This window comes from Protomyctophum bolini (genome assembly GCF_963924005.1).
Source record: "Protomyctophum bolini genome assembly, chromosome: 10".
In the NCBI taxonomy this organism is placed as follows: domain Eukaryota; kingdom Metazoa; phylum Chordata; class Actinopteri; order Myctophiformes; family Myctophidae; genus Protomyctophum; species Protomyctophum bolini.
The window spans coordinates 7,484,055-7,500,221 of NC_137871.1; the positions used below are offsets into that span (position 1 = coordinate 7,484,055).

Sequence of the window (16,167 nt, forward strand, 5' to 3'; positions counted from 1 at the left end):
ACTTGAGGTTGTGACCAGGCTTTTCTCTTCGCAGATGAGTAAGCCTGCCTGGGACCGAGGCTACTGGAGAATGAGGATCTCTGGAATGGGGGCGTGGTCCTGACAGTTAATGCATTTTGGTCTACTCACAATATATCATCGTGAATTTGGTCTACCCACAGGTCCTGGACTGAAATTACAATTGCATTAAACTGATAGAATCTACTGTACCAAACAATGTACAACACAGCTGTTTTGATCTTGGTCTCAATAATTCGACGAATCATTAAAGGGGGTGTCAGTGATTTCAGTCAAAAACCCTTAGGTTTCGTTTTTGCCTTGGGACACAAGCTTTCATCCAATCAGGATAGAGAACAAAAACGAAACCTAAGGTTTTTTGACACCCAGGGGTTAACTGGGGACAGGGAGGAACTCCTTATATGGTCAGCACACTCTATAGTAGAGAGGATTATCACAACAAAACAAAAAAATAAGTGATATTTGAATTAAGTGAAATCACTGACTCTACCTTTAAGTCAGAGGCTTAATATGTAGGCATGACAAACTATAGGCTATAACAATATCATATTCACTTAGTTTAGATTTTGGTGTTAATAACAGAAACAGAGACAATGATAGATTACCCACTTTTATTTAGAAAGAGTCCCAAAAATAAAGAAGTTACCACACATTCCATACAAAAATGTTAGATAAGAGTGTGGATATGTGATGAGATAAGAAATGACAGCTTCTTTTTCTATTTTCAATTACAAAAAAGCAACAGTGATAATGATAGCCTATACTACATTGCGCCTCCAAGACCACTCAAACAGAGGCGTGTAATACTGTAGGTCAATATCAGATAGACAGATAAACAATCCTCACTAAAACCTTTCATATTATAGTATGTGCCAAAATCAGAAGTGCTTGTCTGTAGTCTGTACTATAGCCTACTGTACGTTGTCTCACAAAATATACATCTTTAAGAATAAGAATGCATCCTGGAAAAGACAACACGCACGCATGTACGCACGCACGCACGCACGCACGCACGCACACACACACACACACACACACACACACACACACACACACACACACACACACACACACACACACACACACACACACACACACACACACACACACACCTGAAACGGCATTGTGAATTAGTTAAATATAGACCAAAGGTAGTACTTCATATGACCACCTTTGAAAACGACAGAAATGAGGCTATCTTTTTTTTTTTTCAATATTTATACTTTTATATCAAATATATGTATATTATGTATAGTATATATGTCTAACATTGTATTTCCAATCTCAAACAGTTAATCTTATACAATGTCAACATTAAAATGGAAATGCATGTTTATAGCTTTAATGAAATTAATTGTCTCTGCAGTGACGACATGCAACTGGTTACTGGTATATTCAGATCAATGCAAAATAAAGTCCTGGAAGAAATCAAACATAATGTAAGAAGGCTATTGTACAGTATAAACACTGTTTCTGTCACCAACTGTACACCTAGTTGCAAAACTTACAGAATGTATGGTTTACTGAGAGGGAACTCATGTGACCCTATATATGACTATCTACTGGCACTAGGATTTGGCACTCGTACTTATTTGGCACCTTAAGGCTCATTAATGCTCCATTTGTACATATGAAAATAAATGTGTAGGTTTCAAACAATGTAACCATCACTGCATGCTCACATACTTCCATGTGTCCTTTACGTTGGCACGAGCGTAGTCAGTGTACTGTACCGTACCGTACCGTACCGTACCGTACCGTACCGTACTTTACTGTACTGTACTGTACTGTACTGTACTGTACTGTACCAAACTTCCACTAGAGCAGTGGTTCTCAAAGTGGGGTCCAGGATGAACCCTGGGGGTCTTTGAGGGGGTTCCAGGGGGTCCCCAGCAAAAACAGTTAAACCAATTTAACCCTAATTTATAGGCCTATACTATCGGATATCCAAAATTAGCCAATCTACAAGCTCACAAGCGCATTGCGATGCACGTTGTGGGCGTGTATATAGGTCTGCTATTTCTGAATTTATTTTGGAAATCTTGAACAATTGAAAATGTTAGAATTTTTTGTTACAAAACCCGGGGTTCCCTGGAACAGATAATCTTTGAGATGGGGGGGGGTCTGCGACCAACTTGACTTGACTTGAAAATTAGCAGTGACCCCCCCCCCCCCCCAAAGTAATCATATTTGAACTGGGGACCCCCTCAATATTTGAAATAGACAAGCACTTGGAATTGCAGGTGTATTTTTTGTTTGACTATTTAAAAAAAAATTGACCAAAGTTTTTATAGTATAGTTTGATGATTACTTTTGATGCAGCAATGGTATATATATATATTTTTTAAGGTATTGAAAGTCCTTCAATTGTCACGTCACTATATCATGTGAGGACCCCCACCCCCAAACACATGTTGAGAACCACTGCACTGCAGTTCAGGGGCCAAGCTTTGCTGACAACAAGCATGAATTCGGTGGTAATAATGTAGGCTTCCTGACAAGGAAGAGTTCTGTAACAGCATGTTTGTCCCTGTGCACACAGGTGAAATGACATCATATATATATAAGCTCTCAATAACTTGCACAACCTCTCCTGAAAAAGCCATCTTTAGTCTTTGTCACGTCTCGATCGGACTGCATGTCCTTGCAAATCAAGATGGTCTTGCTATAGTTCTGTCCATATCCGTATAAGCATCACAAAAATGTGTACGAGGATCTGGAGAAAAAGGCTTCCACCAACTTCCATTTTTAACATTGCCTTTACGACCAAGTCCATCATGTGACTGTTTTAGATTGTGTTTGACTTCATTGCAAACATTGTATGTAATATTACACTACTACATTATGTGTCGTTGCTGCATTCATGGTGTGTAGATTCATTTCATTTTGAAAGTACTGTAGAATGACTATACCGGTCCTCATCAGAAAATAATAGAAATATAGCAAGAAGCACTAAAGCAAACAATGAGACAGAAAATGATCAAAAACAAAACAAAGATAAAATAAAACCGCTGCACCAAATGTTAACAAGTCAAAATGTAGAAGAATGTAAATTGTCGAGCATTGACAAATATTTCATATCAACACCAATATGTTAAAGAACAGGAACGTTTAGAAGAGTAATAAATTTTAAACATTTCACACTCCCCTCCATTAAGCAAAGTATTTGGCTTTTAAAAAAATATGTAACTAGAAGCTGTTTAGTAATTGTTCTCTCAGTATACTCACAATAATATGTTTATATCCAACCAGTATGTAAGCAAGTTTATTTAAAAGCTATTTCGTGAAAATACCTAAAAATGTTTTTTTTTGCTAGTTATTTTTTCTTGAATTTTATTAGGAAAAAAAAGAAAAGACAATTTCACATCTTAAATGCAGATGAAGGCAGGTGTGCTTGGAACTTCTCCAGTACTGGTGGTTGTGGCTACAGAAACAGTGTCTTTGTCTCGACAATGCCAACGCTGCACACAGAGACCAACGCGTACACACACACACACACATTTAGTTCAGAAAACTAAACTCCAGCTCTCAGAAGCAGCCCCTGACGTCAATCAAGCCCTAGTTTCCTGCAGTCCTCCTGTCCCTCCAGTCCAATGGGTACAAAGTGATGGTGCCATCAGCGTAGAAAGAAAACCTTTTGTATCCAGAGATGTAATTCCATAAAGGGGGAAGGGGCCTTTTGTTTGGAGGAACAAAGCGGGGAGAAAATAAGTCTTTGTGGTACAATGACACAACGATGCCCTCCATCTCAAAGTGCATTTCAACCAGACACAGAGAAAGATAGAGAGAGGTGAAAGCACCCTGCACAAAGAAAAGCAGGGGAAGGTGAAAGGAGAAGAAAAATGGCTGTATTGAAAGCATTGTAAGGCACTCGGACGGTTAGGGTCTCAGGACAGGTCTGTCAGGCTGACGTTGAGTCCCAGATCAGGTCTGATGTAGGGGATAGCGTGGACAGCTTTGGGACACTCTGGACTCAGTACACGACCATTCTCGCCATTACTTCCAGTTATAGATAGTCTTGCTTTAGTCCTCATGGCATCCCCGAAGGTCATCTAAAAATGCACGCATGCACACGCACGCATACGCACGCGCACGCACGCACACACACACACACACACACACACACACACACACACACACACACACACACACACACGAACAAGGCTACATGTTAGTTCCGAATATCTCCAATTGTTCGACCTAAGAAATGTTGAAAATGTGAAAATGCACGTGAAAATGCAAATGACAAACAAACATGATCGGCAATTCGGCATGGATAGACACGATGCGGGAAGCTTATGTTCATGTAAAAGGCTTATAAATGATCTTAGCAAGCATTATGGTCACGTGGCGTCACTTATACAGAGATGTTGACGAGGGTGGCCTCAACATTCATACATGGAAATGAAGTCAAGTAGCAAGGGAACGTAATAAGAAGGACAAACACAACTATAAGCTGTAAAGAAGGAAGGGATAACTCTCTCTCTCTCATCAAATTATTATGAGTCAAATCCATACGATCCTTTGGCTCATTCACTAACATTCACGGATGGAACAGATGGAGCCAAAACAGCGTGCATTTAGAAGGGGGGAGGGGAGGGCGGGGTGTAATTTATGAAAACCTCGTTTCCTACCCCCTAAATTTTAACACTTTCGATTCCATATACGTTGTAACCTTCCTTATAAGTTGCAAAATTCTGTGAATTCTGCGAGGAAGTTGGGTTAATACTCTGTGCATTCTTTGCCACCTTCATGCGTTTCGCCTCGGCTCGGGACTTGTAACAGAACTCAATCAAGGCCACCAGCATGGCCAAACCGAGCCCGCCGACCAGAATGTAGAAGACCCCAGCCACGTTGCTCAGGCTGAGGGCACTCGTCTTCTCCTGTGAAATGCACATGACATGGGTCAGTGGGGTGAAAAGAGAAAAGGTATAACAAGTACAACAAAAAAAATCATATCCAACAGCGACGACAAAAATAATTACAACAAGCCACAAGAATTCACCACTAATTCTAATACCTATACAGTTGTTTTATAATGCTGCTAGAGTCTACTAAGCAATTCACAATTCTAAGCACACACTAAAAGCACAATAAAATAACAGGACAGAATCAAAACACATACTGTGGTTGTTGCGTGTCATTTACGGTTACATCTAAAGCAATGTGATGGATAAGGTTAGTATTTGGGCTGTTGGTTTAGAAGGCTTTATTTCAGATGTAAAGCAGCAGTCAATATGCATAGTTTCTATGTGTTGTGAATCTGGGGGGTGAATCTGGGGGGTGAATCAAGGACCATTTTAAAGGGATGCCCTGTGACAGAGGGCAGTAGTTGTAGGAAACGAGCTCAGACACCCAGACTGGTAGACAGGGACACCAAGTAAGACAGCTTATTAATTAACCAACAAGGGCTTAACACATAACATGGTGTCATCAGTATAGAAATGCATCCATGTATTCATTTAAACTGGCGGCAAAATGGATACATAGGAATCCGATGTGTTCACAAAAAGGTGCTAAGTATAAATCTGCCAATTTGGAAATGGAGATATGGAGGCAAAGTAACAACATAAAAGTGCAGCTGTAATTATGGGAATTACAAGCTATTATCTAAGGGAATACTGATTTGAGCTATTTAAATAGTTATTTGGTCGGATATGTACAGTGAAACAGGACAACATACTTCATTTATTCTCACAATGACTTGATTCACATTTAAAAGCCATTGATTTCACACAGCGTAATTCTGGCACACTGAAATTGAAAAAAAGTGAAGGAACTTTCCCGTTGCCTGATCTTGTTCTCCGATTTGTCCTCTTTTGAGACATTGCTGATGCACTGCCAATTGGCAAAGTTTTACAGCGGATTAATTAAATCAGTACGTGCTGTCTGAAATCAGTGGGTTCCCACACAACCAAACACTCCCTAATGTGCCGAAATCAACACATTCACTAGAAACACAAAACAAAAGACTCACAGGCAGGACAAGTACAACACTGAAAGACAGAAACATAAGTACAACACAGTACACACTAAACACTATTGGACATCCTTTACACATGGTCCAGAGAATAGTCAATAGCTATCAGATAATCTGAATCTTATGTCTATCTGTGTTCCAAATGTTCCCGAATCATCGACTTCAGACAAAACCCTTTCTTTTTTTTTTGTAAGAAAAAAGCTTTGAAAATGTTCAATTTGGAATTAGGTGGTGTGTGAGGAACTGAAAGAACAGGATTTGAGGTGTCATTATATGATCAAGTGCACAGTTAAGTGAACGACAATGCATGCATTACTATCATAAAATACACATAGTATTAATAATTAGTAGTGTCTGCAGGCATTAGTAAAGGTATCTTACCAAGGCATCTCATGCTTTGTGCATTTGCTTGAAATGATTTATAGTTACATTTAAATGGGGTCATTCCCACTACTGTAATTGTTAAATAATTGTGATTATTATTAGGATTATTATTATTATTATTAATATAGATTCACATAGAACCTCCAGTGACTGACCTTACTTCCAGAGTCCTTGGCTCCACATTCACCCTTATCGTACCACCATTTGTTTTTCAGCTTGTCTAAGACGCCTTGCTCACTGAGTTTCAATACTGCAAGGTTTACTGGCGTTCTTCACGTAGAAAAATAACATAAATAACATTATCCATGTTATTTTATGTTATTGTTACATTAACAACTGATTCATCTTAGTATCTCTCTCTTTGGCTTGGGCTTTTTTTCCCCCCCTCAATTGACTCTTCTATCTATCATTCTATCTCTGTTGCCATGGCAATTGACGTTGATGCGCCATTTGGCCTAAGCAAACGCGAGTTTTGCAGAGCCAAATGTGCGTCACCGTATCGCCTCAAGTAAGCAGCAAGTGCGGCAGATGTGTCTGTGGAGCTGAGTACACAGGAGCCAATTAGAAATGCTCTGCAGGTATACATGCCATGACATGTAGCCCACTACGATTGTCTCTGTATGTTAGTGTGTGTATGATTAAGAGTTATCACTGTAATGTTAGCCGTCAAAATTCTGTGAGCCGCTAGGCTATACACATTCGGTGTGAATTGTTTGACCCTGCGCTGGTTTGCTGCTTACTTTTCTGCAGTTACATTGTGAGTTACCCATCGCTTTGCTCACTGGGGCTGACCTTGGAATCACCTCCCCCGCTGCCGCACTCTCCTTTGTCGTACCACCATTTGTTTTTCAATTTGTCCAACAGGCCTTGCTCATTCAGTTTTAGTACAGCGAGGTTTACCGCATTTCTTGAAACGATAAAACATACTTGTAAGACAGGGTGAGCCATTGAGCAAATTGTTCATCTTGCCACTCTCATTTTGATTATTTCTTTGATATTTTGTTTATCAAAAAAATGAAAAGAGAAAAAAGGGATGTATGTCCCCCTCTGTCTTGGTAACTGTATACATAATAAAGGTCAATTTAAAGATACAGAAAGATCATTGCTCAAGGTGGCAGAGCTTAGCTGTAACACACCAGAGAGAATGGAGTGCTAATGAAAAGATGGGGGTGGGCTTAATTTGTGGCTGGAGCAGAGTACTCACAACATTTAAGTGACTCCACTAAGAGAGAGACAGTAAAATAGAAACAATATGAAGAATGGTTAGACCTCATGAAATCATAACGTAGTCAAGACATTCTCCTTTAGCACCAATATTACAGTCAGGGGTACTATTATTCAGCCAATTCATGGGCAGGTGACAGTCCATTTGCTATGTTAATATAGCAGCTATTACAAAAGACAAATATCACATTATATGATATAGAAACCAAAGCAGTGCCACAATTTGAATGAGGAATAAAAATGCTTTTGGAAATCGCCAAATTATTTCCACAAAGGAATATTTCTCAATAATCATTAAATAAAACGAGTGTACTGCGAGGGTTTAGCAAGAATACAGTAGGCAAATATACGTTAAACTGTACACATCTATCACATCTGTGCAGGAAATATGAAAAGCGAATATAAAAGTTATTTCATTCAACATCACTGACATGGGAAAACGATTCAGACAAAAGTGGAAATGTTAGGCATCATATAAAACAAGGACAAGGACAAGTTGAGACAGAACTGAACAGAAAGAGGATCCACACCAGACCTAATCTACGTCATTGGAAAAGGGGCAGGTGACTGGAGGGGACTCAGTCTGAGTCATCCAAACTGGAGATTAACAGATAGATATTGATTAGAGAAAATATTTCATAGAATTCATTCATAACATAAACTTTGCATGTGAAACTATTCTAGATCTATAATTGTGTATGTGTATTTCTTCTTGCAATTTATTGACTTACAATAAATTGCAAACGCCTTTTCAACTGGTTAATGTTATATAGGCATAGAGATGAGGCGTGTTATATGGGGCAGAAGGGGGGGATTTATTTACCTCATCTTCCTCTTATACAAACCAGGACAGATAAGCAAAGCTACATCAGGGTAGGTGGGATACTATAACAACATTGGACAACATTGTTATACTATTCCACCCACCTTAATGAGGAACTCTTGGGCGTGGCGATGCCGTATCCCTTGGAGTCCAGGTTCCCTCCCACCTTCATGGTGTCGCAGGGCTTGCGCTGCTCGATGTACTCGTTCATGGTGGACTCCAGCAGGTAGGCGTACTTCCCCTTTGACTTGCGGACGCGCACCACGCCCTCCGCCGTGGTCTTCACAAACACGGAGGGCTCGGCACTGCGCATGTAGGTCCACATCTTGTCAAACAGGGCGATTTTGGAGCGCTGCGTTGAAGGAGGAAGATGAGAGGGGGGGGGGGGGGGGGGGAGAAAAAAAGACACCGTTAGTATAGGACACCGAGGGTCTGGTTGCTCTGAAGATGAGGCCACTGCTGGATCAAAGCGTTTGAATTCGATGCTGAATAGTCTAATGTCTGAAAGATCAAACGAAAAAGCTGGGGGCGACATGAGGGCCTTCTCCGTGGCCGACCCTACCCATCTTCGGACGTTCTCCCCAAACACATCCGAGATGCCCCCTCACTTCCGACCTTCAAATGTTCACTGAAAACCCACCTGTTCACAGTCGCATTCCCAAGCTGATGTGTATTTAAAAAAAACGTGTTATATGCACTGTTTTATTGGTTTTATTATTTAAATTGTTTTTTCTAATAAAGTTGTCCTTTTTTCTTGTTCTCCCCCCCCCCCCCTGGCCCCAACACATGTAAAGCGTCTTTGAGTGTCATGAAAAGCGCTATATAAATCCCAGATATTATTATTATTATTATTATTATTATTAAAGAATGTTGTGTCTAATATAGACAGTCTACTGTCTGAATGGATGTTGTGCTTAATGTACAGTACAATCTATTGTCTGAATAAATGTTGTGACTATACTGTGTATAATCTACTAGGCTATATGAATAGATAGTGTGTCTAATGTATCCTATTTATGTGATTGTGACAGTATTAGACACTTTTTTGGCTGTTTGAAATTGTGACCACTTGCTGGGGACAGGCTAAATACAGGCATTTTTGGGTACAGAGCCTGCTGTTAACTAATTCAGATGGAATATGAAAAGAATTATAATGAAATTAATGTCATAAGAATACACAACTGTATTACATGTAACTTTGCAAGTGCTTTTATTTTTATGAATTAATTTATTTTTAACATAAATAAGGCTCTTATGTGTGGGACATGTTTTTTCCACTTTTGTCCCTCATCTCAAGAATGAGTGATGGTATATTCTGCTGCATGACTGCCTGAATTACAGAATGGATGTTGTTTCTATCTGTAAAGTCAGAGTAGAACAAGAGCAAAAACCATCTCTCTTACCCTGAAGAACTCTTTGGTAGACCCAGAGTCCAGTGTGCCGTAGGCGATCTCTGACTGTTTGGCCAGGTCTTCGGCGCTCTCTATGGGGGACACCATCCTCTCCACGGTCAGGAACGCGGCCAGGTTGGCCGTGTAGGACGAGATGATGATCAGAGTGAAGAACCACCACACGCCGCCGACGATACGTCCAGAGAGAGACCTGTGGGACAGAGCAAAGGGAGACGTTTCAGGGGTGAGAAGGACAGATGTGGGCAACTCCAAGACGACTGTCCTCGGTAATGTTGGATGAAGGATCATGAATGAAAACAGGACATGGTGGAAAAAATGAAAATAAAATAAAAAAACTAGACCAAAAATAGCAGCAAAATGTACACTCAAAATGTACAACAATCAATCAATCAATGAACTTTATTTGTTCAGACTCGGGGTCCAAAAAAAGTAACTTTAGGATGTACAGTATCAGTATGTGCCTTCTGCTTCATAGGCACATCTGACACTGCAGCTAAAGATATAAAAAGTCAATATATATTCTTGCACATTTTTGACAGTGCTGATGAAAAGAACTACCTGTTTTTAAGATGTTTGTCGACACATCTGCCTTTCCATCTCATTTCCATCTCATCTAATATTATCACTAAATGTTAATTATTTCGTGCTGTTGTGTTGCATTAATTGTTATGTTATAGCACAGTTCTATTGAACAGGTCCCACCGACACTTTGCGGCTTGTACCAATATAATTAAGTGACAGATAAAAAACACTCTCGGTTCTTGATTCAACTATTATATCAGTTTACTCCCTGACGTGTGGATCCAAGGACTTCCTACTTACATTAACCCTCCTCTATTCCCTTTATGCACATGACTGCACCCCACGCGGCCTCAAGCACAATCATTAATCACTTAAAACATAACTGACCGGGGTCCCCCAGGGGTCTGTGTATACGTCTCCCCCTACAAAACAACACCCCTTAGATGAAAGTAAATAGCAATAACGGCAAGCTCACACAACACGCTGCAATGCACCGGCTATAAAGTCTCACCGGATGTTTGTCAAGAACAGGAACGGTATAGATTAATGTGGTTATGTAGCCTCGGTACCCATGCATGCTTTTATTTTTCGTTCGCGTTCGGCTCAAACAATGAAAGCCTGGGGTAACGAGAGACATTTCCAGTTCACTCCCAGGAGCGGCGGAGGGGGCTCAGATCGGTGAACCAATAACCAGTGCAAGCTCCATGCGTGCCCGCCCCTCTAGGCTACATTTGCATGTGACACGTCCCCTCAAACGGGGATGAGAAAGCATAATACAGACTATAGAGATGATGTTCTGAAAACGATCCATCATTGAACAAATTAACTAAAGAATATGTCATAGACTCCACGAGGGTACCTCTTTCCTCTAAACATCAAAGGTGGAAGAAGTGGAGATGGTTTCCACCTTCCGGTTTCTATATAGTTAAGCCTCATCATCATCACTGAGAACCTCACATGGACAATAAACGGAACTCCACACTGTACAAGGAGCTGCTCGTGTCCTATCACTGCTCTATAGTGAGTGTAGTGACAGCTCAGTGGCCTCGTGTCTGCCCTGAGACTGGGAGATCTGGGGTTCAATCCCTATAGTCAAGTCATACTGAAGACTATACAAAAATGGTACAATGTCTCCATGCTTGGCACTCAGTATCAAGGGTTGGATTACTATACTCTCATACACTATAGCGTCGAGTCAAGAGGGTGTACTTGCACAGTATACATCAATCTGCTTAGTGCCTCGTGCTATGGAAACGGGATAGGCTCTTGATCTAATGTTCACATGGCTTGGGAACCATTGGTTCCCAAGGCTACTTAACTACGTCCTCGAATCAACTCAACTAAAACTTAGTGTATATATACTGTACATCCCTGTGCTATATGGGGAGTGTGCATGGTGACAGACTGTATTCTAGCGTTCTATACACTACACTCCCTACAGAGCAGTGGCTCTATACTATATAGGGAGTGTACTGACATGCCTGTATTACAGCGTGGTGTGGCAACTGTTCAACAAAAAAAGACAAGAGATCTCTCCCTCTCCAGAGGCTCATAAACACAGCACAGGATGTAATTGGACTCTTTCACTGTAGAGACACCCTCAGATCGCGGCGCTTCCTTCACAGAGCCATGCAGGAGTATTCTAGAAGATGTCATCATCTGTTTATGTCTGCCTGTCACCCGGAAGGTACCACGTGGGGGCCTTGCAAAACACCCACATTACCCATGCTCGTCTAAACACTGAAATTAACTCCAACAAAACCAACATGGTCATCTCCATAACACAATACAATACTTCTCTTACAAGATTACAAGCATTTTGGTATAGTGTGCATGAATTAGTGCATGGGTTTTAATGGAATGAATGAATGAATGGGCAACTTCTAAAATCCTTTACTGGTCATCATGTATTTATTATCTTTGTGTGTGCCGTGTGTGTGTCGTGTGTGTGTGTGTGTGTGTGTGTGTGTGTGTGTGTGTGTGTGTGTGAGACTGTGTGTGTGTGTGTGTGTGTGTGTGTGGTGGGGGCACTTGTGCTCATGTTTTTATTTGTTTTAGGGGCTCTTATGCCTTCATTGATAGTAGACTGAGAGAGAGAGGAAGAATGGGGAGAGCTAGACTGCATGGAAGCGACACGCGGCAAAGGCCGTCGGGGACCGGGAGCCGAACCCGCAGCACGCCGCCAGGGCAGCCTACTGTATATACTGTAGGTGCCCGGACGCTTGAGCTAACCCTCCGGGGCATGTGCATGTTTTAAATGGGCTATGGAGGCGATAATGTATTCAGGTACAAACACTACACCTTCACCAACTGGGGTCAGCCTCTCTAGGTGAAGGTGTGCTACTGTATAGTGCGTGCGTGCGTGACATGGTCAGACAAAACAATATTTCCAGAATGGTACTCGTATAGGAATGGAAAAAATATATATATATATGAATATTTTCCCAGAAACACAGTTTTCCCAAAACGGAGTCAAGGTAACATCGTTATAGCAGGGAGGCAAGACCAGTCAAATGTATTTCAAAGCGTGTGTGTGTGTGTGTGTGTGTGTGTGTGTGTGTGTGTGTGTGTGTGTGTGTGTGTGTGTGTGTGTGTGTCTCTGTGTGTGTGTGTGTGTGTGTGTGTGTGTGTGTGTGTGTGTGTGTGTGTGTGTGTGTGTGTGTGTGTGTGTGTGTGTGTGTGCGTGCGTGCGTGTGTGTGTGTGTGTGTGTGTGTGTGTGTGTGTGTGTGTGTCTCTGTGTGTGTGTGTGTGTGTGTGTGTGTGTGTGTGTGTGTGTGTGTGTGTGTGTGTGTGTGTGTCTCTGTGTGTGTGTGTGTGTGTGTGTGTGTGTGTGTGTGTGTGTGTGTGTGTGTGTGTCTCTGTGTGTGTGTGTGTGTGTGTGTGTGTGTGTGTGTGTGTGTGTGTGTGTGTGTGTGTGTGTGCGTGCGTGCGTGCGCGCATGCGTGTGTGCGTTTAGAGATCATTAATCTCCCAGGAATAGAGGTCCCCACTCTGCAGAGCATCACCAGCTCTCCTCATATCTCATTAAACTTTCTTCCAGACACCACCATGACACTGAATACATTATTGCTGACACTGCTGACTAAACGTAATGGTTCTTCTTATGTAAGGACCGCTGTGAATGTTTATATGAACTGTGCGGAATAAACTACAGGCAATATACAGAGAATACACAATAAACGCTATATCAAACAGTGATTTATGTAATATGCTATAAGCCCTAAAAAGGGGTGGATGTGATTTTATTTCCGATAGCAATCATTGCTACAACTTAGGGGTGCCTTAAAGAGCACAAAGGTTGCGCAGGTATTTTTGGCATCTGCCTCAATGTTGATTGACATCAAAAGGAGCCAGTCAGTTCAAAGTAACCTGTACACAATGCAATAGGCCTACTTTCTTTTCAAGAGTGTTCGCAGTACTAATGCCACTAGCATTTCAAAGTTATATACAAAAAAATTATAATAAATAAAAAACTGCCAATTAGATTTCCCCCCCCCCTCTCATTTTTCTCATTCCATGTGTGTTTGTCTTGTAATGCCAGGGCCGCTATTCTAAAGCCTCCTCGGTACATTTTGGTTGGGTTGAGCTGGTCATTTTGAAAGTAGCTATCAAGTTAAAAAAAAAATAAGAAAAAAAACATAAAAAACTATGCCAACTTTACTTTGAAATTGGAAGTGATGAAACAAGATAAAATGGTTTAGAAGGCTATATACTGTCACTGAAGTATATATAGATGATGCAACCACCTGAAACCACAGGTATACCGTGTGCTGTTATGTCACAATTCCGCACACAGTATAAGTCAAATTATATTCTTTTGGAGGCTCAATAATACCAATAAGGTCTGTTGGTGTTCACTTTAAACTCTTGCAATGATGAGGGTGGTGGATCTGGTAACTATATGGTAACACACATCCTCATCTACACTTTACTGGGACTGGGACTCTTTGACAAAGAGGGCTTAAAGTTATAGACTTTAAAGAATTTGGGTTTTATTATTAGAATAAATACTATTATTATTTCATAAATGTACCCACCGGGGTGAAATGTCGCAGCCTTGTCTCATGAAGGCTCCGAGGGAGAACCACAGACTGTTGAAGATCCCAAACTCGTTGCTGGCCTCGTTGGTCTGGATCTGCCCGTCCTCGTACTCCTCCGTGTGCCACTCGTACGGGCTGAAGCGGCTGACCAGGAACAGGACCACGCTGACGCCGATGTAGGCGAACACGATGCACATCCAGATCTCGTACGCCAGCGGGTCCAGGAAGGAGAAGACGCCCGGCTTGGACTTCTGGGGCTTCTTGATCATGATGGAGATCCCCAGGGACATGAAGGGCTTGGAGAAGTCGATGACCTCCTCTCTCACCAGCGTGATGGTCAGAGGAGCCACGGCGATATCGGCTTTCTGTCATGGGGACAAAAACGGACGGTGCTTTTGTAGATGAGAGAGAGAGAGAGAGGCGGAAGGATCAGCTATATGCTGTCAAATGGAAATGACAAATGTATACGTGTAGGCCTATAATGTATCATTTACAGCGGATTCGAGCCCCTAGAGGTAGCCTACCTCTGCGCGAGCCGAGCGTGTGTTGTCATTTATTTATTCATGCGAATACATGGAATGATTAATTATAATGTCAATTAGGAACAATTATCTATTCATGTGGCTCTCGGTATACACATGGGAACCACGAGACACTCATATGGAAATCAGACTTCATGTGGCCAGCCTGTTAATAATCAATGACATATGACTCCAAGCAGAGCCCCATTGACTTCCATTAAAAAAATTATGTATGGTGCAATACAGTATATGTACAGTATGGTACAATAGCAGTAAAACAGGTGAAACAGATTCCATCCTTTTTTGGGTCCAACCATTCCCTTAGTAGGGTATTAAATGTAAAGGATTTTAAGGTCAGTATTGATGACATAGTATAATCACTAGCAAAGAAGAGGTTACATATCTGGGCTGTATCCTGGACAATGAACTGACGGGTGAAGGCATGGCAACAAGAGCGATAAAAAAAAGTAAATCAAAGAACAAGATTCTTGGGCAGAATCTCCTCATTTGTTAACAAGACGGCTCTCAGGACACTAGCTGGAGCTCTCATTCAGCCCTTATTTGACTATATGCATGCACCTCCTGGTATTCCAACATCTCAATGTCACAAAAAAATAAGCTCCAGACCTCCCAAAACAAACTAATCAGACTTTCACTAGGATTAGGGCCCATGACCCACCTCTGTGCAACACAATTTGATAGCATAGGTTGGCTCAGTGTTGAGGACAGAGTTAAACAACTGAAAATGGGACTAGCATTCAAGATTGTAAATGCAGCTCTGCCGTCCATGCCCACAGTGCCCATTTACTTGACTGATTACCTCAAAAAGGTGAGCAACTCCCACAGCCATAATACTAGAGGGAGTGTAAATAATGATCTGGTGCCACCCAATTTCAGAACAAATATGGGTAAATTCACATTTCACAGCACTGCCACTCAAGTGTGGAATGCCCTGCCCCCTTCCCTCAAAACAAGCAGATCACTGGTTTCCTTTAAAAAGGGTCTGAAAACTCACCTGTCACTGTCATCAGGTCAAAGGGAGAGAAGGTGATTGGCTCCCCCCCCCCCCTTTTTAAATGTTTTATTAATGTATTTCTATTCCAACCTGTACATATAGATTTAGTGTGTTTGAGAAACGTATTGTTTGTTGTCACTGTTGTCATTGTGAATGAATGCATGGGACCCGGATGGAAACAAGACCGCAAGGTCTTTCTTCGGTGCTGTCCTTTTGGACCAATGCTG

General features: G+C 41.4%; 1 protein-coding gene across 2 annotated transcripts in view; it reads right to left on the minus strand.

Moving 5' to 3' along the window:
* Window positions 1-4,655: 4,655 nt before the first annotated feature.
* The window catches only part of gria2b (glutamate receptor, ionotropic, AMPA 2b), a gene marked incomplete at both ends in the record, with an annotated part of 63,504 nt that continues 51,992 nt past the window's right edge, over window positions 4,656-16,167 (minus strand). The window contains 5 exons of one of the 2 annotated variants that reach the window (XM_080774815.1): window positions 4,656-4,901; window positions 7,175-7,289; window positions 8,534-8,781; window positions 9,833-10,031; window positions 14,402-14,769. In XM_080774815.1, the coding sequence (XP_080630941.1) occupies window positions 4,656-4,901; window positions 7,175-7,289; window positions 8,534-8,781; window positions 9,833-10,031; window positions 14,402-14,769 (1,176 nt within the window). Of the gene's footprint in view, window positions 4,902-6,537; window positions 6,653-7,174; window positions 7,290-8,533; window positions 8,782-9,832; window positions 10,032-14,401; window positions 14,770-16,167 lie in introns of both variants that reach the window. The other variant, XM_080774816.1, reaches the window with a different exon arrangement.